This window comes from Heptranchias perlo, chromosome 2 (assembly GCF_035084215.1).
Source record: "Heptranchias perlo isolate sHepPer1 chromosome 2, sHepPer1.hap1, whole genome shotgun sequence".
Lineage (NCBI taxonomy): Eukaryota > Metazoa > Chordata > Chondrichthyes > Hexanchiformes > Hexanchidae > Heptranchias > Heptranchias perlo.
Genome location: NC_090326.1, coordinates 158,009,905 through 158,033,161, shown reverse-complemented (window position 1 = coordinate 158,033,161; position 23,257 = coordinate 158,009,905). Strand labels below are relative to the sequence as shown.

The 23,257-nt window shown below is 44.4% G+C and overlaps 1 protein-coding gene across 1 annotated transcript in view; it reads left to right on the top strand.

Annotated features, from left to right (window-relative positions):
- The window catches only part of LOC137299362 (obscurin-like), a 552,786-nt gene that overhangs the window by 132,574 nt on the left and 396,955 nt on the right, over positions 1 to 23,257 (top strand). Inside the window, exons 20-26 of the mRNA XM_067968057.1 lie at positions 2,383 to 2,536; positions 4,346 to 4,507; positions 7,753 to 7,857; positions 8,677 to 8,943; positions 11,182 to 11,451; positions 14,369 to 14,635; positions 19,867 to 20,133. Of these exons, the coding sequence (XP_067824158.1) occupies positions 2,383 to 2,536; positions 4,346 to 4,507; positions 7,753 to 7,857; positions 8,677 to 8,943; positions 11,182 to 11,451; positions 14,369 to 14,635; positions 19,867 to 20,133 (1,492 nt within the window). The remainder of the gene's footprint in view (positions 1 to 2,382; positions 2,537 to 4,345; positions 4,508 to 7,752; positions 7,858 to 8,676; positions 8,944 to 11,181; positions 11,452 to 14,368; positions 14,636 to 19,866; positions 20,134 to 23,257) is intronic.

Below are 23,257 nucleotides of genomic sequence, written 5' to 3'. Positions count from 1 at the left end.
ATACAAGAAGCTTCTTGCCTGTTAGTTACAACTGTCCTTATTTTCACAGGCTGCGAAGGTTGCCAGGATTCAGTGCAATCAGGAAGGCAATGTGAAAATCATGTTCTATCAACGCGTACCCCTTCTGCACCATTTGGCAGGTTTAGAACAGCGTCTCAGTCACATGGGACCGATAAACGTATCCCAGCATTCATTGCTTGCTTTGCCTGTCTTTAGATTGCTGAAAAAAGTGGAAACTCCTACAGGTCTGAGCTTCACTAGTGACTGCAACAAAATTACCAGCGGCAAAAACAGCAGAAACTATTGCCAAAACCAACTCAACATTAACCCAACCCGCCTGGCGGGAAACGGACAAAATTGGATCAGTCACCCGTGTTGCAGCTTGCCCCATTTTACCTTCCATTGAAGTCACACTGTTGGTGGGAACGGGGCAGTACATCAAAGCCCACTATTTTCGGCTCGATCGCCCTGTTTACAGCAGGCGGGAGGCCTCAAAATCTTTTTCTTTACATAGCCTAACTTTTTTTTTATTCGTTCATGGGATGTGGGCGTCTCTGGCGAGGCCGGCATTTATTGCCCATCCCTAATTGCCCTTGAGAAGGTGGTGGTGAGCCGCCTTCTTGAACCGCTGCAGTCCGTGTGGTGAAGGTTCTCCCACAGTGCTGTTAGGAAGGGAGTTCCAGGATTTTGACCCAGTGACGACGAAGGAACGGCGATATATTTCCAAGTCGGGATGGTGTGTGACTTGGAGGGGAACGTGCAGGTGGTGTTGTTCCCATGTGCCTGCTGCTCTTGTCCTTCTAGGTGGTAGAGGTCGCAGGTTTGGGAGGTGCTGTCGAAGAAGCCTTGGCGAGTTGCTGCAGTGCATCCTGTGGATAGTGCACACTGCAGCCACTGTACGCCGGTGGTGACTGGAGTGAATATTTAGGGTGGTGGATGGGGTGCCAATCAAGCGGGCTGTTTTGTCCTGAATGGTGTCGAGCTTCTTGACTGTTGTTGGAGCTGCACTCATCCAGGCAAGTGGAGAGTATTCCATCACACTCCTGACTTGTGCCTTGTAGATGGTGGAAAGGCTTTGGGGAGTCAGGAGGTGAGTCACTCGCCGCAGAATACCCAGCCTCTGACCTGCTTTTGTAGCCACAGTATTTATATGGCTGGTCCAGTTAAGTTTCTGGTCAATGGTGACCCCCAGGATGTTGATGGTGAGGGATTCGGCGATGGTAATGCCGTTGAATGTCAAGGGGAGGTGGTTAGACTCTGTCTTGTTGGAGATGGTCATTGCCTGGCACTTGTCTGGCACGAATGTTACTTGCCACTTATGAGCCCAACCTGGATGTTGTCCAGGTCTTGCTGCATGCGGGCTCGGACTGCTTCATTATTTGAGGGGTTGCGAATGGAACTGAACACTGTGCAATCATCAGCAAACATCCCCATTTCTGACCTTATGATAGAAGGAAGGTCATTGATGAAGCAGCTGAAGATGGTTGGGCCTAGGCCACTGCCATGAGGAACTCCTGCAGCAATGCCCTGGGGCTGAGATGATTGGCTTCCAACACCCACTACCAATCTTCCTTTGTGCTAGATTATGACTCCAGCCACTGGAGAGTTTTCCCCCTGATTCCCATTGACTTCAGTTTTACGAGGGCTCCTTGGTGCCACACTCGGTCAACAGCTGCTTTGATGTCAAAGGTAGTCACTCTCACCTCACCTCTGGAATTCTGCTCTTTTGTCCATGTTTGGACCAAGGCTGTAATGAGGTCTGGTGCCGAGTGGTCCTGGCGGAACCCAAACTGAGCATCGGTGAGCAGGTTATTGGTGAGTAAGTGCCGCTTGATAGCACTGTCGACGACACCTTCCATCACTTTGCTGATGATTGAGAGTAGACTGATGGGGCGGTAATTGGCCGGATTGGATTTGTCCTGCTTTTTGTGGACAGGACATACCTGGGCACTTTTCCACATTGTCGGGTAGATGCCAGTGTTGTAGCTGTACTGGAACAGCTTGGCTGGAGGCGCAGCTAGTTCTGGAGCACAAGTCTTCAGCACTATAGCCGGGATGTTGTCGGGGCCCATAGCCTTTGCTGTATCGTGTGCACTCAGCCGTTTCTTGATATCACTGATCTGTATTTACAGCATTGTGTGTTTTATTTCAGATTTCCAACATTTTCAGGTTTTTTCTTTTTTTTTTCTATTTTTTTCAAAAAGAAATTGAAGCTGTCCAAGTGTGGCAGGTAACTTGTGGAGTCTAGAATCCTTGGAATTTATCTTCTAGTTGGGAATGAAGTTCTTAGCCTTCTCCATCTCACTATGCATCTTAATGGCTAATTTTTAATGGTTTCCGGCTGTAATTCATAACTCACCATTACGATTTAATTTTATGCAGGGTGATGTGGAGATTAAACCCGGAAAAGGATATAGCATTATATCTAAAGGAAGGAGAAGGAGCCTTATCATTCAAAGGTGTGGCAATGAAGAACAAGGTCAATACACTTGTGATGCAGTGGATAGCAAGTCCTCAGCCATGCTTACTGTCCATGGTATGTTGTTAGTGATTATCGGACCACGATTTATATTTTTTGTTAACAATGAGTCAATGGATGTTTATTAGTTATGCCGAGTCCACCATTGATTTATCCGTCATGTGAGCTAAGAAATGGTTAATGTTACTAGAAAGGAGGGATTACAGTTATAAATACATCCTTGAGAAGTTAAGGTTTTTTTCACTGGAGCTGAGCAGGTTAAGTGGTGACCTGACAGAGGTCTTCAGGATTATGTAGGGTTATGATAAGTTATAGTCCAGCAATTTTATTTTAAATTCACAAGCTTTCGGAGGCTTCCTCCTTCGTCAGGTGAACGATGTTCACCTCGTTTCGATGTTTCACATCGTTCACCTGACGAAGGAGGAAGCCTCCGAAAGCTTGTGAATTTAAAATAAAATTGCTGGACTATAACTTGGTGTTGTAAAATTGTTTACAATTGTCAACCCCAGTCCATCACCGGCATCTCCACATTATGATAAGGTAAATAGTGAGAGACCGTTCAGCAAGGTGATAATAATGAGGCAAAAATTTAAGGGAGTCACTAAAAGGGAAGATTAGAAAAAAAAATCTTTACTTGGAGGATTGATGGAATATGGAATTTTCTGTCAGACACCATTATTAAAGCAGATCCCATAATTCTTTTATAAAGAATTTAGATATTTGTTTGAAAAAGGGAACTATTAAATGGTATGGGGAGTGAGTAAAGAAGTAGGATTCGACTAGGTTGCTGATATGGAGAAAAATGCTGTCGCAGATGTGGTGGGTCAAATGGCCTGTTTCTGTGCTGTAAAATTCTATGATTCTATAATTACATTTTTACTATATAATCTCTCAACTGAATGGCCCATTTATATGTTAGTATGCTGTGATGCACGCTAGTTGTGAATTTACACTAATTCCATAGATGACACTTCCTGATATTAACTGTAATTAAATGGGATGGGGTGTCAGATGTGTGATATTTCCATGTAAAGAGTGAAAGATTGTTGGAGGATAAACAAACCCAGACACAATCTTGTATTTCTTATCTGCTGAATGAAGAACACATTTGACAGATTCAAAGCAACAGGTTGCTTACAGGCACTATCGGGGCCCTGAGAGCAGCCGGAGAAGGAGGACAGCTGAGAAAAAAGGGCAAAAGCAATTTAGAGTAAGCCAGGGAGGGAGGAAAAACTAAGGAAGCTAGCTTGAGTAGCCTGGAAAGATTAGAAGACCCTAACAGCTGAACTGGTCATGATGTCATTAGTCAGACAGCATGGTCCATGCACTCAAGACCTGCAGTAACAAAATTAGGTTAACCTGGTCCTATAACTAAGGGACTAGAAGGCACTGAATTATATTAACTAGTGAAGTATAAGAATGTATGATGTTCTGCAGAAGTAACTTGCACTGTAATAGGTGGAGAGCTGTACCCTCTCTTGCAGTAAAACAATCCAGCCCCGCTTGCACAATATTTGAGTTAGCCTGTTCATAAAGCTATTGCCCTTCATCACTGCATGGTTCTTGACTAGTTAAGTATTTAAAAGTAATAATAGCTGATGAGACAGGTAAGTGCATCACCATCACAACCTGCTGTTACAGAGTGCCTTCTGCTCCCTGTTAAATCAAGGTGCAAAAAAACAAAAAAAAAAGGAAGGAACTTGCACCGTTCGTGACTCCAGGATGTTTCAGAGTGCTTCACAGTTAATAATTTCTTCTGAGGTGTAATCACTGTTGTTCTGTAGGCAAATGCATACGTTCAGCAGAAATAACTCTTTAAAACAGATGTAGTTTTGACATTTTGATTTCTTTTGTGTTGTTTGTTAGCTCGTGACATCAAAGTAATCAGACCCTTGGAAGACATTGAAGTGATTGAACAGGAGAGTGCTGCCTTCTTATGTGAAATCTCACATGATGAAGTTGATTTTCAGTGGTTTAAGAATGACGCAAAAATCAGGGCTAGTGAAAACGTAAAAATTCGTCAGGAAGGTAGAGTCTTTTTTGTTGCATTTTGATTTGATTTGATAAATTATTTTGATTGTGAATTTTGTTAGAATCGGGATATGCTATTCAAATAAATGCTTCCAATACTATATATTGTTTCTGGTTTAGAACATATGGATGAGAAAAAAGTTGTTAAAAAATGTAAGTCAATCTGACGTATAGATCCGAGGCCTAGAAAAGTATGATTTTTATTTCCGAAGCAGAAGGAAATATAACTTTTAAGGTCCTGGAGGCCAGAAAAACAATTACATAAACTGTTGCAGTACTCTTCTTCTGCTACTAGATACTTGTAATGGTGGGAGCCAAGTACTGCAATAATGTGGTACTGAGAATTGTATGATCAAAGGAAACGGGGAACTACTTTTAAAGGGTAAAGTACCTCCCCCCCCCCCCCCTCCCTTGGCCATCCTGATGAGCTTGTTTAAACTTACTTATAAGGACTATTACCTGATGAATGGTGGTGGACAATTAAACAACTAACGGGAGGAGGAGGCTCTGCGAATATCCCTGTCCTCAAGGATGGCGGAGCCCAGCACATGAGTGCAAAAGACAAGGCTGAAGCATTTGCAACCATCTTCAGCCAGAAGTGCCGAGTGGATAATCCATCTCGGCCTCCTCCTGAAATCCCCACCATAACAGAAGCCAATCTTCAGCCAATTCGATTCACTACACGTGATATCAAAAAACAGCTGAGTGCACTGGATACAGCAAAAGTTATGGGCCCCGACAACATCCCAGCTATAGTGCTGAAGATTTGTGCTCCAGAACTAGCTGCGCCTCTAGCCAAGCTGTTTCAGTACAGCTACAACACTGGCATCTACCCGACAAAGTGGAAAATTGCCCAGTTATGTCCACAAAAAGCAGGACAAATCCAACCCGGCAATTACCGCCCCATCAGTCGACACTCAATCATCAGCAAAGTGATGGAAGGTGTCGTCGACAGTGCTATCAAGTGGCACTATCAAGCAGCATTTGACCAAGTGTGGCATCAAGGAGCCCTAGTAAAATTGAAGTCAATTGGAATCGGGGAAAACTCTCCAGTGGCTGGAGTCATACTTAGCACAAAGGAAGATGTTAGTGGTTGTTGGAGGCCAATTATCTCAGCCCCAGGTCATCACTGCAGGAGCGTCCTAGGCCCAACTATCTTCAGCTGCTTCATCAATAACCTTCCCTCCATCATAAGGTCAGAAATGGGGATGATCGCTGATGATTGCACAGTGTTCAGTTCCATTCGCAACCCCTCAGATAATGAAGCAGTCCGAGCCCATATGCAGCAAGACCTGGACAACATCCAGGCTTAGGCTGATAAGTGGCAAGTAACATTCGCGCCTAACAAGTGCCAGGCAATGACCATCTCCAACAAGAGAGAGTCTAACCACCTCCCCTTGACATTCAACGCCAGCCGAATCCCTCACCATCAACATCCTGGGGGTCACCATTGGCCAGAAACTTAACTGGACAAGCCACATAAATACTGTGGCTACAAGAGCAGGTCAGAGGCTGGGTATTCTGTGGCGAGTGACTCACCTCCTGACTCCCCAAAGTCTTTCCACCATTTACAAGGCACAAGTCAGGAGTGTGATGGAATACTCTCTACTTGCCTGGATGAGTGCAGCTCCAACAACACTCAAGGAAGCTTGACGCCATCCAGGACAAAACAGCCCACTTGATTGGCACCCCTCCACCACCTTAAACATTCACTCACTTCACCACCAGCGCATCGTGGCTGCAGTGTGTACCATCCACAGGATGCACTGCAGCAACTTGCCAAGGCTTCTTCGATAGCACCTCCCAAACCCGCGACGGCTACCACCTAGAAGGACAAGAGCAGAAGGCGCATGGGAACACCACCACCTGCACGTCCCCCTCATTGTCATATGCTATATATCGCCGTTCCTTCATTGGCACTGGGTCAAAATCCTGGAACTCCCTTCCTAACAGCACTGTGGGAGTACCTTCACCATACAGACTGTAGCAGTTCAAGAAGGTGGCTCACCACCACCTTTTTGAGGGTAATTAGGGATGGGCAATAAATGCTGGCCTTGCCAGTGATACCTACATCCCATGAATGAATTTTTAAAAATTACCTGATAGGAAATATTTATAATTGAAGGTTATTTTTATTGCCTTGTGGAGATCTGGGAGTGTTTCCAGACTTTGGCTGCAATTAATGTCATTTTTGTGACACTGTGAAGCAAGGAGGTCATCTCATGGCTTGGGTTTGACACCACGTTGAATGTAACTCCAGTGCAATGTCAGACCAGGTTTAAAAAGTGCTCAGGTGGTTCATTGGATTGCCTGGCACTTTATAAACTTCAATTAAGTTTTATTTTAATATTTTGAGTCGGCGGATGTTCCTGTCCATGCTTTCAAAACATTAAAATGTTACTGACCAGGAGTGAACAATGTGCAGAGCTCTTTCCTGGCTGTTGAGACTAAGATTTCCAGCCTGTAATATAACTTGGGTCATGGCAGCTACGACCTGCACTGTGCAGCTACTGATCTGAGTCTATGACTGTGACATCAGTTACTAAGCCAGGCAGTGTGACAGAGTTGAACAAACAGTAGAAGTACAGTTTTTAACTCCAAATGTCTCATTCCAAATTAATATCTGTCGTTTCAACTGCACTGTTCATTTGAAATCCAGCATTGTTGAATTTTTACAAATGCGCTGCAGGTGTTGATAAACTTAGCATTGCACACTACAGCTTCCAGTCCTACAAGTGGGGTTGTTTGTTTACTGTGAGGATCTTGCAATTTGCTGTAAGTTCCCATATTATGCTATCAGACTAATAGGGTGTATATGGAGAAGATGTAAATACTGATTTTTATTTACATAATTTAACAAGTGCAGATGGAAGTGAATAATGTGGTGCATTATTTGTTAAATTGTTTCACTTGTATGTTATCTGTTATCTACTGCACGTCATCTCTATATGCTGTCCTTTGTATCCTTGAATGTGACTGATCCATTTCCTTGGATGTTGACTCGATGCAGTCACTGACGTGACGTAAACCAACTCATCCTCCAATATGTTTTAGTTGGGAGCAATAGCAAGTAGTAGATTATCCCACAGCAAGTGTATGCTCCCTGTTGGTGGAACATAGAACTGAAGGTAGCAGATAAAAGTTATAGCATAAAAAAATTAGTGCAAAATCCAATTCAACAGTGTACACTTTACATATTTTCATGTTGCTGAAAAAGAGCATAACTAATGTTTTACACACAGGAAGGACCTATATTCTTCTCTTTAAATCAGTTAAAACTGAAGATGCTGCAGAGATCAAGTTTGTTGCTGAAAGCGCTACTTCCAGAGCTTTCCTTCGAATTAAAGGTGAAACTTTTAGGAAACACTTTATAGATTTGGAGAATGGAGGCTGCAAACATTGTAGTTCTATCATGCATGGGATTCTCACTAGGAGAATGGGATTATGGAATTAACCATAAAAAGAAACGCAAAGGTAATAAAAAGTAATCAGTGTTCTAGAGCATCTTTTACATTGTTTAACCCAAGGAACCATAAATTTGTTGGCTTATTTGAAGATCTCTTTGATGTACATAGAACTGCTATAACAAATGTATGACTAATATTGGGGAAAAAAAAGTCAGTTAATGATTATTCTAACTGTGATTTTTATATTTTACTTGGGACGGTATCGAAACACAAGGGAGGTGAAATTCGACTTCATAGGTAGCGCAAAATGGGCAATAGCAAATCGTAAGTCACTGGAAAAGAAAATCATGTGGACTGTAAAACCGGCTGCTGATTCTCTGTTGCCGGCTTTGCACTACCAGTGAAGTCAAATTTCACTTCAAGTAATCCATTTTATTGAAGAAGCCTTTCAGACTTTCTCTTATGTTTAAATGGGCACTGTCTTCAATGAAAAGAGCATGATAAACATTGTTCTTATTTGCCAAACATTATGACGTGATGAAGCAGTTCTCATCAAAATATTACTGTGTTGTATCACTGTAATAAAAATGACGGATAGTTGTTTCATCCAGTTGTTCTCCTTCTCCTTCATAGTGACTGTGCCTCTTTATTACTGAGATTAACAATATCTGGCTATGACCATTAACATACTAATGCTCAGCGCTACTGTTCCATAGTTTTAATGTGGCTATCAAACCATTGTTCTCATATCTGTTTCAGAATTGCCAGTTAAAATTGTGAAACCCTTAAGAGAGAAGATTGGCATGGAGAAACATCGGGTCATTTTTGAATGCAAGGTTTCCAGGCCAAATGCTGTTGTCAAGTGGTATTTCAAAGGCAAAGAGATTCTTCCGAGTAAAAATTATGAGATTGTGAGTGAAGATGTGTACAGGAAGCTTGTAATTAATCATGTCGCTTTTGAAGATGAAGGCAGCTACACATGTGATGCCATAGACGACAAAAGCACAGCAATGTTATATGTAGAAGGTAATGACAATCTTTGAAATAAAAATTTAAAAATGTAAATTTTGAAATGTTTCATCAACACTAAGTGGAGTTTAAAAACAAATTTTAAATAATACAGTTTTTAAGATTTTCTTCAAGTAGTTAGCAACATACTAATATATTGGAACTTGGCCTTTTAACCCCCTTACTACAAGTAGCTATGATGCGGAGATGCCGGTGATGGACTGGGGTGGACAAATGTAAGGAATCTTACAACACCAGGTTATAGTCCAACAAATTTATTTTAAAATCACAAGCTTTCGGAGATTATCTCCTTCGTCAGATGAATGAGTGAAAAGGTTCTCAAATCGCATGTCTTATACTATGTTGGGACAGCATCACACCAATCAAAAGGTGTCGTTGTTATTCAAACAGGCCAGTCACTGAGAACAGCACGTCCCAGTACACTGGATATACATTGTGTCGATTACACAGGCAGGCAGAAAGAAACTCAAAATGGCAGAGAGAGAGAGAGAGAGAGAATTTTAAAAAACATATAATTTTTTTCCCAATTATATGTTTTTAATTTGATAGAGACACTGCATTAAAAATGTTCTTCCCCCTCGTGGAAAGATGTGTGACTTTTGCTCAGTGCCTTCCCACAGTGACGTGGGTTATATCAGATGCTTAGGCGAGCTGGGGATGAAGTCTGTATCCCTCTGCCTCACTGTGTTGTGTGTAGGTTTTAGGTTAGAAAATACTGCAGCAGCACTGGCATCCTGACTGCGGTATTTGCAAGAAGATAAATAAACCTATTAGATAGAGGTGACAAGTGATTCATCTAAAAATGTGGGAGGTATTAGGCACTTTCCCAATTTATAATCTAGACTAAATTACAATCAATTTAATACTAAAAATAAAATGTCATAGTGTTATATATAACACTGAACTTGTGATTGGTGTCAAGGAGCATATGAAGTGTTTCAGGTATAATCCTTTATGAGAACTTATTACAGATCAATGGCTTATAAGAAGGAACAGAGTAAGAGAAGGGGGATGGGGCGGTTGGGAAGAAACGACATAGAATAGAATAGAATCATAGAAAGGTTACAGCATGGAAGGAGGCCATTTGGCCCATCGAGTCCATGCCAGCTCTATGCAAAGCAATCCAGCTAGTCCCACTCCCCCGCCCTTTCCCCATAGCCTTGCAATTTTATTTCTTTCAAGTACTTATCCAGTTCCCTTTTGAATGCCATGATTGAATCTGCCTCCACCACCTCCTCGGGCAGTGCATTCCTGATCCTAACCACTCGCTGTGTAAAAATGTTTTTCCTCATGTCGCCTTTGGTTCTTTTGCCAATCACCTTAAATCTATGCCCTCTGGTCCTTGACCCTTCCGCCAACGGAAACAGTTTCTCTCTACCTACACTGACTAGACCCTTCATGGTTTTGAATACCTCTGTCAAATCTTCTCGCAACCGTCTCTGCTCCAAGATAAACAACCTCAGCTTCTCCAGTCTATCCACATAACTAAAGTATGTGAATATACAAGAAAGAAAAACCTGTAAAATGATTAGTGGAGAACAGGAGGTGGCTAAATGAAAGAAGTGATATTAGCATAAGACAAGAGAAGGTATTATGAGAAAAATTAGAGAAATAAAAGACATATATGAGATCGAGAGAATATGTGAATAGTTAAAGCAGGCTAGTTCAGTGGAGAATGAAGCATGATAAACTGGCAAAGCAGAGCAGGCTTTGGTGGCCCAGGAATCTGATGGAAGAAGACTGAGCACATCTAGTGCATAAATTAGAATTTTCTCTGCTGCTGTTCACTAATTTCTACCGAATGCGTGCACTCCAAAGCTGAATGAATGATCTTTTTGAATGTAAACCAGTTATGTGGCATACTAGCTGCTTGAGAAACACTAAAACCATTTAGTCCGTTTTCACCTATATAAAGCTACTTGGGTTGTTTTATTGTGTTAAAGCCAAAATATTGAGCAAGTTGTTGTAAAAAAAAATTACCCTGATCATGTCATGATTGACTAATTTTTTTTTGTTGCCAAAATCTTTTTCTCAATAATTGTACCTTCCAGTTCCTGCGATTTTGTTACAGTCTTGTTAATTTCAACAAATGCAACCATTTATCCCATCTGTCAGGAATAATTTTGTCTCCCTTGTGACATATTGAGGAATGTATTAGGTTGCAGTTATAATTTAATATTCAAAAGGAATTGATTAACTTTATCAATTTTTAAAAAATATATTTTATTTTTACAGAGCAATCGATTTCCATCATTAAACAGATATGTGATGTGGAAGTGACAGAGCCAAATGAAGCCAGTCTTGAGTGTGAGCTTTCAATTGCTGATGTAAAGCCTCCAAAATGGATACTAAATGGTGAAGTTCTTCATGCTTGTGAAGATGTGGAAATTGAGCATTGTGGCACTATTCATCGTCTCACTCTGAAAAAAACAAATTGTAAGATGACCGGTCTGCTGCAGTTTATTGCAGGGAAATCAAAATCTGAGGCGAGGCTGACCATTAAAGGTATGCAGACTCTTCTTCCTCATCCTCACAATTTTCTCCTTCCCTTTCTTCTAGACAATGACTCATGTTGTCATATGGTTCCACAGACACCTACAGCATTTAGTACCTCCCCGCCATAACCATTTTTCCCATGACCCTCACCAGTAAGTATTGGCAGGCTATTCACCATGCAGGACGTTACTCCTAAAACAAAAGCCCCAATATTTCTACATCCTACCCACTTAGGTGCTGGAGAGGTGGAACACACCCAAATTGTGTTCTACCTGTCCAGGCTTCAGAGAACCTGAATTTGGTGGGCCTCGTCATTAGCATAGCCCAGTTGCAACCCCAATGCAGACTGCCCTCACAGGGCTCTGGTCAGGAAATGAGGGCAGAAACAGAACAGGAGGCTGCAAGAGAAAAGGAATGCTTACCTTTGCAGCCTTCCTTGCCTTGCTGCTTAGTCTCCTCAACCCTCAGATTTGAGGAGGTCCCAGATCTAATGCCCATTGCCAGCTTCTTTGGATGCCCTGAAAATGGATGGCCATCGGACAAAAGCACAGGAAAGTGAGGTAGAAGAGATTTGAATGTTCCTTTGTAACTCATTGCCATGGCTGTCCTGGCTCTGTGCTTGTTCTTGATGCAGACCCAAAACTGCTTGTCTGGGGAAGCCCTGGAAATCCTGTGGCAACGTAAAGGGGGCGGAGCCCCATTGCAACAAGATGAGTGTTCTCCAGACGCCAGGAAGAGCAACATTGGGGCCAAGCTGCTTTTTAACAAACAGTGTGTTCACTGTCATTTTTTAAAAATAAGTTACTGGCAAAATAAATATCAGAACCTCAAAGTGAGCTGTAATGTACTTATCCCTTTTTCTATTCTCTTAGCTGCAGATCAGTTGCAGGGGAATTCCAAATTTAAAAAAGTAAATAATAGTAATAACACAAAGATCGCAAGCACTGAGCTAGGTTGCAGTTAGAATATTGTGTGCAGCATTGGGGACATTATTATAGGAAGAATATAAAAACAAAGTGAAAGGTGCAGCACTAGGATGTTGCGAGGGATGAGCATCCTATTTGACCCTGAGCTGAGCTTCTGACGCCAAATCCTCTTATTGAATTCTTTGAAGAAGTAACAGAAAGAGTAGACAAGGGTAATGTAGTAGATGTAATATATATGGACTTTCAAAAGGCCTTCGATGTACCACGTTGTAGACTCATGACTATGGTTTGAGTATGTAGAGTCAGGGGACAAGTCGCAGAATGGATAGCAAGCTGGCTACAAAACAGAAAACAGAGGGTAGTGGTTAAAGGTATCTACTCAGACTGGCGCAAGGTGGGAAGTGGTGTTCCACAGGGATTGGTGCAGGGACCACTGTTGTTTGCAGTTTACATTACCGAATTGGACTCTGGAATCGGAAGTACAATTTCAAAATTTGCGGACCGCACCAAATTGGGGGGTATAGTTAATACCAAGGAGAACTGTGTCAAAATACAGGAAGACATTAATGAACATGCAGAATGGGCGTGTAATTGGTAAATTAATTTTGATATAGATAAGTGTGAGGTGGTGCATTTTGGTAGGAAGAATAAGGAGGCCACATACTGCATGGATAATAAGACACATAAATCACTGAAAGTAGCGACGCAGGTTAATAAGACCATAAAAAAGACAAACCAAGCACTGGGGTTCATTTCTAGAGGAATAGAATTGAAAAACAGAGAAGTTATGTTCAACTTGTATAGAGCCGTGGTTGGACCATGCCTCCATATTATAAAAAGGATGTAGAGAAATTGGAGCAGGTGCAAAATAGATTTACAAGGATGATACCAGAATTGAGAGGATATACTTATCAGGAAAGGCTGAGGGGTGACCTGATAGAGGTCTTTTAAGATAATGAAAGGGTTTGTTAGGGTAGATGCAGAGAAAGTGTTTCCACTTGTGGGGAGTCCCAAACTAGAGGTCGTAAATATAAGATAGTCACTAATAAATCAAATAGGGAATTCAGGAGAAACTTCTTTACCCAAAGAGTGGTGAGAATGTGGAACACGCTACCACAAGGAGATGTTGAGGCAAATAGCATAGTTGCGTTTAAAGGGAAGCTAATAAGCATACGAGGGAGAAAGGAATAGAAGGATATGCTGATAGGGTTAGATAAAGTAGGGAGGAAGGAGGCTCGTGTGGAGCATAAACGCTGGCATAGACCAGTTGGGCCGAATAGCCTGACACGATGCAGACATGATGTAACTCGATCATGTACTTCCACCTCCGTAATATCGCTCATCTCCACCCCTGCTTCAGCCCATCTGCTGCTGAAACCCTCATCCATGCCTTTGTTACCTCCAGACCCGACCATTCCAATGCTCTCCTGGCCGGCTTCTCGCTTTCCACACTCCGTAAACTTGCGCTCATCCAAAACTCTGCTGCACATATCCTAACCCTCACCAAGTCCTGTTCACCCATCACCCCTCTGCTCTCCTGGTCCGGCAACATCTCGATTTTAAAATTCTCATCCTTGTTTTCAAATCACTCCATGGCCTCGCCCCTCCCTATCTCTGTGACCTCCTCCGGCCCTACAACCCTCTGAGAGCTCTGCGCTCCTCCAGTTCTGGCCTCTTGCACATCCCCGATTTCCTTCGCCCCATCATTACCGGCCGTACCTTTAGCTGTCCAGAATTCCCTTCCGAAACCTCTCCACTCCACGTCCCTCTCCTCTAAGACACTCCTTAAAACCTACCTCTAACCAAGCTTTAGGTCACCTGCCCTAATATCTCCATACGTGGTTCAGTGTCAATTTTTGTCTGAGAACGCTCATGCGAAGCGCCTTGTGATATTTTATTACTTTAATAAATTACGTTAATTATTACGTTTACAGTATATAAATACAAGTTGTTGTTGTTCGGTAGCCTTAATTATAAATCCACACGTGATTATTTTTCAGAGCCTCCATCAAAGGTAGTCAAAGAACTTCTGAACATGACAGTGGAAGAGAAGAACTTTGCTACTTTGAGCTGTGAGTTTACACCTACTCCCAAGGTGGTCAGATGGTACAAAGACCAGAGCTTAATTGAATCTTCTGACCGATATAAATTCAAACAAAATAAAAATGTGATAGAACTCACCATTTCAAATCTCACACCCGAAGACTCTGGTGAATATAGCTGCAAATCAAGTAATGCACAGACCACAGCCACACTCACAGTTGAAGGTAAGAATTGACGCCTTGCAAAAAAAATGACTTTGTGTTAAGTTATAAGAGCAGGATGGGTAATTAATATTAACACCAGTGGTAGCGATACGAGTGAATGATTTTGTCAACTGAAGCCCAAAATGTATTTTTAAATACAGTACTCGGTTTTTAGATCACTAGGATAAATACGTATAAGCGATGCCATTCAGCCCACCCTTCCAAAGAAATCTAAGGTCCTCCAATGCAGCATTTAATTGCCTCTTGAATTATTCCAGAACTTTTGCCTCCTCTGCTCACACAAGTATTAATCACTTTGCCTTTTGCTAGTTTATGCCTGTCACCATTTTGTGCTTTAACTTGGAATAATGATCCAAATCAACATTTTCTATTCACTGTAGTATCTTATATAGCTTATCTGGGGCCCTCTCTCTCATCTCCTTTCAAAGATGAAGAGTTATAAACCAAGAAATATGGCATGTGTCGTGTGCATGCCCATTCCACACTGGGCACACGACACATACCATGTTGATTAGGACATGAAATGGGCGTTAGGCATATTGCACATCCAAATCGGGGGCCAAACACCTATTTCAGGCCCCTTTCCGACATGCATGAGACAAAACAAATCAGCCATGAGTATATATGCCTGTGTTGCATATATTTCATATTATACTCAAAAGCGAAGTTTATTGGAAGTGGGATTTTTGTGTCTTGTGATTTGATAGTGGGATTTACTTTACTTCATATTAGGGGGAATAGAATACATTAGGATAAATGTTCAAACATTGCTTCTACTGTGGAGTTTCACTTGACTGGAGCACGGATCACAGAATCATGCCTGTAGCTCAGTGCATACAATTCACGATGTGGAGATGCAGGTGATGGACTGGGGTGGACAAATGTAAGGAATCTTATAACACCAGGTTAAAGTTCAACAGTTTTATTTGAAAATCACAAGCTTTCGGAGGTTTTCTCCTTCGTCAGGTGAGTGTGGGATTCCATGAAGGTTACCACATATATAGTCAGAGAACAATGTCTGGTGATTACAGATAATCTTTCCAACTGCCCGTTGTCAAGGCAATCAAAGTGTTCAGACAGAGAGACATTACATACAGGACTACTGAATATACAAACGATCATGACCCAAAGACAGAGAGAGAGAGAGAGAAACATCCAAAAGGAAGAGAAAGAGAGAGAATGACCAGTTGTATTAAAAACAGATAACTCTTTTTTCGCTGGTGGGGTTACGTGTAGCGTGACATGAACCCAAGATCCCAGTTGAGGCCGTCCTCATGGGTGCGGAACTTGGCTATCAATTTCTGCTCGACGATTTTGCATTGTCGTGTGTCATGAAGGCCGCCTTGGAGAGCGCTTACCCGAAGATCGGTGGCTGAATGTCCTTGACTGCTGAAGTGTTCCCCGACTGGGAGGGAACCCTACTGTCTGGCGATTGTTGCGCGGTGTCCGTTCATCCGTTGTCGCAGTGTCTGCATGGTCTCGCCAATGTACCATGCTCTGGGGCATCCTTTCCTGCAACGTATGAGGTAGACAATGTTGGCCGAATCACAGGATTATGAACCATGTACCTGGTGGGTGGTGTCCTCTCGTGTGATTCATAGAATCATAGAAGTTTACAACACGGAAACAGGCCCTTCGGCCCAACATGTCCATGTCGCCCAGTTTATACCACTAAGCTAGTCCCAATTGCCTGCACTTGGCCCATATCCCTCTATACCCATCTTACCCATGTAACTGTCCAAATGCTTTTTAAAAGACAAAATTGTACCCACCTCCACTACTGCCTCTGGCAGCTCGTTCCAGACACTCACCACCCTTTGAGTGAAAAAATTGCCCCACTGGACCCTTTTGTATCTCTCCCCTCACCTTAAATCTATGCCCCCTCGTTATAGACTCCCCTACCTTTGGGAAAAGATTTCGACTATCTACCTTATCTATGCCCCTCATTATTTTATAGACTTCTATAAGATCACCCCTAAACCTCCTACCCTCCAGGGAAAAAAGTCTCAGTCTATCCAACCTCTCCCTATAAGTCAAACCATCAAGTCCTGGTTGTGGTATCTGTGTCGATGATCTGGCATGTCTTGCAGAGGTTGCTGTGGCAGGGTTGTGAGGTGTCGTGGACGCTGTTCTCCTGAAAGCTGGGTAATTTGCTGCGAACGATGGTCTGTTTGAGGTTGGGTGGCTGTTTGAAGGTGAGTAGTGGAGGCGTGGGGTTGGCCTTAGCGAGGTGTTCGTCGTCTTCGATGACATGTTGAAGGCTGCAGAGAACATGGCGTAGTTTCTCTGCTCTGGGGAAGTACTGGACGATGAAGGGTACTCTGTTGGTTGCGTCCCGTGTTAGTCTTCTGAGGAGGTCGATGCGATTTTTCGCTGTGGCCCGTCGGAACTGTCGATCGACGAGTCGAGCGTCATAACCCGTTCTTACAAGGGCGTCTTTCAGCATCTGCAGGTATCCATCGCGTTCCGCCTCGTCTGAGCAGATCCTGTGTATTCGCAGGGCCTGTCCATAGGGGATGGGCTCTTTGACGTGGTTAGGGTGGAAGCTGGAAAAGTGGAGCATCGTGAGGTTGTCCGTGGGCTTGCGGTAGAGTGAGGTGCTGAGGTGCCCGTCTTTGATGGAGATTCGTGTGACCAAGAAAGAAACCAATTCTGAGGAGTAGTCCATGGTGAGTTTGATGGTGGGATGGAACTTGTTGGTGTTATCGTGTAGTCTCTTCAGTGATTCTTCACCGTGGGTCCATAGGAAGAAAATGTCATCGATGTATCTGGTGTATAGCATTGGTTGGAGGTCCTGTGCAGTGAAGAAGTCGTGCTCGAACTTGTGCATGAAAATGTTGGCGTATTGGGGTGCGAATTTGGTCCCCATGGCTGTTCCGTGTGTTTGGGTAAAGAACTGGTTATCGAAGGTGAAGACATTGTGATCCAGGATGAAGTGGATGAGTTGTAGGATGGCGTCTGGAGATTGGCTGTTGTTGGTGTTGAGTACTGATGCTGTTGCAGCGATGCCGTCATCGTGGGGGATACTGGTGTAGAGTGCCGAGACGTCCATCGTCATGAGAAGTGTTCCTGGTTCAACTGGTCCGTGGGTGCTGAGTTTTTGTAGGAAGTCTGTAGTGTCGCAACAGAAGCTGGGGGTTCCCTGTACGATGGGTTTCAGGATGCCCTCGTACAGGAACCCCCAGCTTCTGTTGCGACACTACAGACTTCCTACAAAAACTCAGCACCCACAGACCAGTTGAACCAGGAACACTTGTCACCACGATGGACGTCTCGGCACTCTACACCAGTATCCCCCACGCTGACGGCATCGCTGCAACAGCATCAGTACTCAACACCAACAACAGCCAATCTCCAGACGCCATCCTACAACTCATCCGCTTCATCCTGGATCACAATGTCTTCACCTTCGATAACCAGTTCTTTACCCAAACACACGGAACAGCCATGGGGACCAAATTCGCACCCCAATACGCCAACATTTTCATGCACAAGTTCGAGCACGACTTCTTCACTGCACAGGACCTCCAACCAACGCTATACACCAGATACATCGACGACATTTTCTTCCTATGGACCCATGGCGAAGAATCACTGAAGAGACTACACGATAACATCAACAAGTTCCCTCCCACCATCAAACTCACCATGGACTACTCCTCAGAATTGGTTTCTTTCTTGGTCACACGAATCTCCATCAAAGACGGGCACCTCAGCACCTCACTCTACCGCAAGCCCACGGACAACCTCACGATGCTCCACTTTTCCAGCTTCCACCCCAACCACGTCAAAGAGGCCATCCCCTATGGACAGGCCCTGCGAATACACAGGATCTGCTCAGACGAGGAGGAACGCGATGGATACCTACAGACGCTGAAAGACGCCCTCGTAAGAACAGGATATGACGCTCGACTCGTCGATCGACAGTTCCGACGGGCCACAGCGAAAAATCGCATCGACCTCCTCAGACGACTAACAGGGGACGCAACCAACAGAGTACCCTTCGTCGTCCAGTACTTCCCCGGAGCGGAGAAACTACGCCATGTTCTCCGCAGCCTTCAACATGTCATCGATGACGACAAACACCTCGCTAAGGCCATCCCCACACCTCCACTACTTGCCTTCAAACGGCCACCCAACCTCAAACAGACCATCGTTCGCAGCAAATTACCCAGCTTTCAGGAGAACAGCGTCCACGACACCACACAACCCTGCCACAGCAACCTCTGCAAGACATGCCAGATCATCGACACAGATACCACCATCACACGAGAGGACACCACCCACCAGGTACTTGGTTCATACTCCTGTGATTCGGCCAACGTTGTCTACCTCATGCGTTGCAGGAAAGGATTCCCCGGAGCATGGTACATTGGCGAGACCATGCAGACACTGCGACAACGGATGAACGGACACCGTGCAACAATCGCCAGACAGTAGGGTTCCCTCCCAGTCGGGGAACACTTCAGCAGTCAAGGACATTCAGCCACCGATCTTCGGGTAAGCGTTCTCCAAGGCGGCCTTCGAGACACACGACAACGAAAAATCGTCGAGCAGAAATTGATAGCCAAGTTCCGCACCCAGGAGGACGGCCTCAACCGGGATCTTGGGTTCATGTCACGCTACACATAACCCCACCAGCGAAAAAAGAGTTATCTGTTTTTAATACAACTGGTCATTCTCTTGTTCTCTTCCTTTTGGATGTTTCTCTCTCTCTCTCTCTCTCTCTCTCTCTCTCTCTCTCTCTCTCTCTGTCTTTGGGTCCTGATCGTTTGTATATTCAGTAGTCCTGTATGTCTCTCTGTCTGAACACTTTGATTGCCTTGACAACGGGCAGTTGGAAAGATTATCTGTAATCACCAGGCATTGTTCTCTGACTATAAATGCGGTAACCTTCATGGAATCCCACACTCACCTGACGAAGGACAAAGCCTCCGAAAGCTTGTGATTTTCAAATAAAACTGTTGGACTATAACCTGGTGTTGTAAGATTCCTTACATACAATTCACGGCATTCCCAATTTTCCCATGATTTGATTTTAGGGTCGTTAATTCTAGAGTGCTGTGAATCGGGATTGCTGCGAACCAGGCAAAGATTGTCCAAATCATTTTCCTGTTGAGCGAGACCTGTGCCTGGAATGGAATCACTGACAATTTACTTAATTGTATGTAAATTATGTATATATTCAAGGTAGAAACATTAAGTAACTATGTTTGTGTTTGTATTTGCAGCTCTAAAAATGGAAATAAGAAAACATTTGGAGGATATAGATACTGAGGAGGACAGCAATCTGGTATTTTCATGTGAGTTGTCCCATGATGTTGAAGATGTTCAGTGGTATCTAAATGATACTCCCTTATACTCAAGTAACTTCAATGAGATAAAGAAAAAAGGAAAGAGTCACACATTAATTCTGAAAGGTGTCACACCTGATGACACAGGAATAGTTATGCTGAAAGTGAGAGATGTGACGGAAACAGCACAGCTGAATGTTCGAGGTAAGCACCCTGTTATTGTTTGTTCGGAATGAAAGAATACTTGCGTGACCCATTAAAGGCTGAACTTGATTAGATTTTTGGGAACTAGCATTGACTCATATGTATACTTTCAGATTTACTGTATGCAGATGTGCTAGGGATTTTTGTCAAAAGTGCTTTTATTGTGCGGAACAATGTTGTTTCACCTCTAGAATCACCATTCAAATCCAATCAAGACTGATGAGATAAAAATTTCTCTTTGCTGGCAAGCGTAAGAGTCCTAGGTGAAATTATTGTGGATAATCTGAATCAAGTTATTGGCAGACTTGAGTTCACTGCACAAACCTGCCCATATTTCATTCCTATTTTGTAATTTTATTCAAATGAAAAATAAAACTACAGTGAAGTAGTGGGTGATACTCATCTGAACTCAACGTCAAAGGATGCTATTGAAGTAGAATAAAGGGTGATTCGCTTTAGATCCAACATATAATGCTAAGAATACTTGATGGTGTGTCTGGCTAACAAAAGTGGAGAAGAGGTCCTAGTATTTCTTAAACAGCATTAGCTTCTTATACTTGTGAGGCTTTGCGACATTTTACTACGTTAAAGGTTGTTGTTGTCATCAAAAAATTCATATGTGGAAAATCTTAAAAAGAAAGAACTTGCGTTTATAAAGTGCCTTTCATTACCTCTGATGTCCCAAAGCACTTTTACAGCCAATTAAGTACTTTTGAAGTATAGGGCCCGATTTTAGCACCCGCTACCGGGTGCGTTCTCGGCGGGGGGGCCCCGAAAATCCCAAAATCCCGGAGCGGGACCGGATCGCGCCTCGATCCCGCCCACTTCCGGGTTCCGCGCTGACGTGCGGGGGTGCGTGCGCAGCCCGCGCTGGTGGGAATCCCGCAGGCAATTAAAGCCAGCGGGATGCCACTTGAGTGTATTTACTTTGTTTGTTCAGGTCATTAACTGACCTGATTAAGGGACTGTGTGTGATTTTGGATAAACATGGGACTGTTTCACACACTGGGGGAAACAGTCCCAGTTGAAATGGACGTGTTGCAGCCGTCAGCCTGTGGCAGCTGCAAAGGTCCATTTGACAGGTGGTGGGGGGGTGGGGGACCCTCAGCCATTGCAGGAGGCCGCTCTGTCACTTGAGACAAAGTTTGGCCTCCACCACCCTCCTCCTGATGGTCGAAGTCACCAACCTGCACACTTACCCCGGGGTCCGGAGACATGTACCTACCTTGCGGACCCCCTCAGATGTACATCTTGCGGATGGGGGCCGCCGTAGCTGCAGTCATGACCTCCTCGGAGGGCGAACGGCATCACCAGCCTCACCAGCCTCGCCATCCACGCCGTCCACCTCTGACATGTGGAGCTCCACAACAGAGTGCTGTGACACATCCACCTGTACAGCAGGAGGGAGGGCTACCGCAGAGAGAGATGCGTCGCAGAGGACACTACCCTCGCCACACGTTCCACAGACCGAGGCTCAGCCTCCTGGACCTCACTGAGCAGCAGTGCACACGGAGGCTCAGAGTCACTCGACATGTAGCCGTGGACATCTGCAGCCTCTTTCATGCCGAGCTGCTCCTGGCTGGCCCGTGCACCATCTTCCTACCTGTCGCTGTCAAAGTCACCACTGCCCTCCCGAACTTCTGCTCCACAGCCTTCCAGGCTGCAACCGGGGACATCCCCGATGTCTCTCAGTTGTCTGCGCAGAAGAGCCCTGCAAATACACCTACACCCACTCTGCAGTGACACACTGGGTGGCATCAGTGGTGGGTCCTCATAGGGATACCCATGAGCGGGCATTATTACACAAACCGGACAGGATTCGCGAAGACATGGCAGTAGTGGTGCCAATATAATGTGTGATGTGAGTTGTTCTTTAATTCAATAGAAGTAAGAACCATGACAATCCCACAAACACCCTTGTGCATCCCCTTCATGCTCACGACATGTTTGCCTTACGCTGCCTACTGCACATATGTGATACATGCCCTGTGGCTGCAGCACAGGTGGTGGCAGGTTGAGTGAGGCTGGCCGTGAGAGAGATGCACGAGAGGGTGAGTATGGGATAGAGCCATGAGATTGTATGAGGATTGGGTTGCGTGGTAGTGGCGGGGTGAGTACTCGCGAGGTGAGTAGGTGCAGGTAAGTTGAGGATGAGGTTTGAGTGGGTATGAGGGGTCATGTGACAGAGTAGTGTTGGCAGTGCCGAAGGAGATGTGGGGTGGGGGCAGTGTTGTGGCAGGCGGAGTGTAGGGGAAAGACTACGTGTTCTCACTGTGGCTGACCTACTGAGGTCATTGGAGCGCCTCCTGCACTGTATGCAGGTGGGCGATATGTTGGTGGCGCAGGTGACCCCCTCTGCCACCTCGAGCCAGGCCTTCTTGGTGGCAGAGGTGGGCCGCTTCCTCCCGCCCGCCGGGGGGAAGATCTCTGTCCTCCCCCTCCTCCTCACCCCATCTAATGATACCTGGGGTGAGGCATCATTAAACTGGGAGCAGCCTTCCCCCTGGGCTGCTCCATGCTGTAATTTTTGCTGTTTGTGGCAGCATCTGTCAGTGGAGGACTGCCCCTTTAAATAGAGCGCCTCCAGCTGACAGATCTTACTGCGCATGCGCAGCCCGCCCGACGCGCAGATCAGCATCGGGGAACCCGGAGGAGCAGGTAAGTGGCTCCAATTAGTTTGTTGCCTGTTACGATCGCGCGGGCAACCCACTAATTTCACTGGGCGCGTTGAAAACGCGCCCGCTGGCCTCCCCGCCGAGAACCCGCACCCCTGGTAAAATCGGGCCCATAGTCACTGTTGTAGTGTAAGGAAATGTGGCATCCAATTTGTGCACTGCAAAGCCCCACAAACAGCAATGAGATAAATGACCAGTTAATCTGATTTTTAATGATGTTGATTAAGAAATAAATGTTGGACAGGACATCCAGTGAACTCCCCAGCTCTTCTTTAAATAGTGCCATGGGATCTTTTTCATCCAGCTGAGAGGGCAGATGGGATCTCGGTTTAACATCACTTACTTTTGAAATGCAGTAACTATTATAAAAGTAAACGTGACAGCTGCTTCATGTCTGCAGCATCTCCCAAACAGCAATGAAGTGAATAACTAATTGATCTTTTTCATGG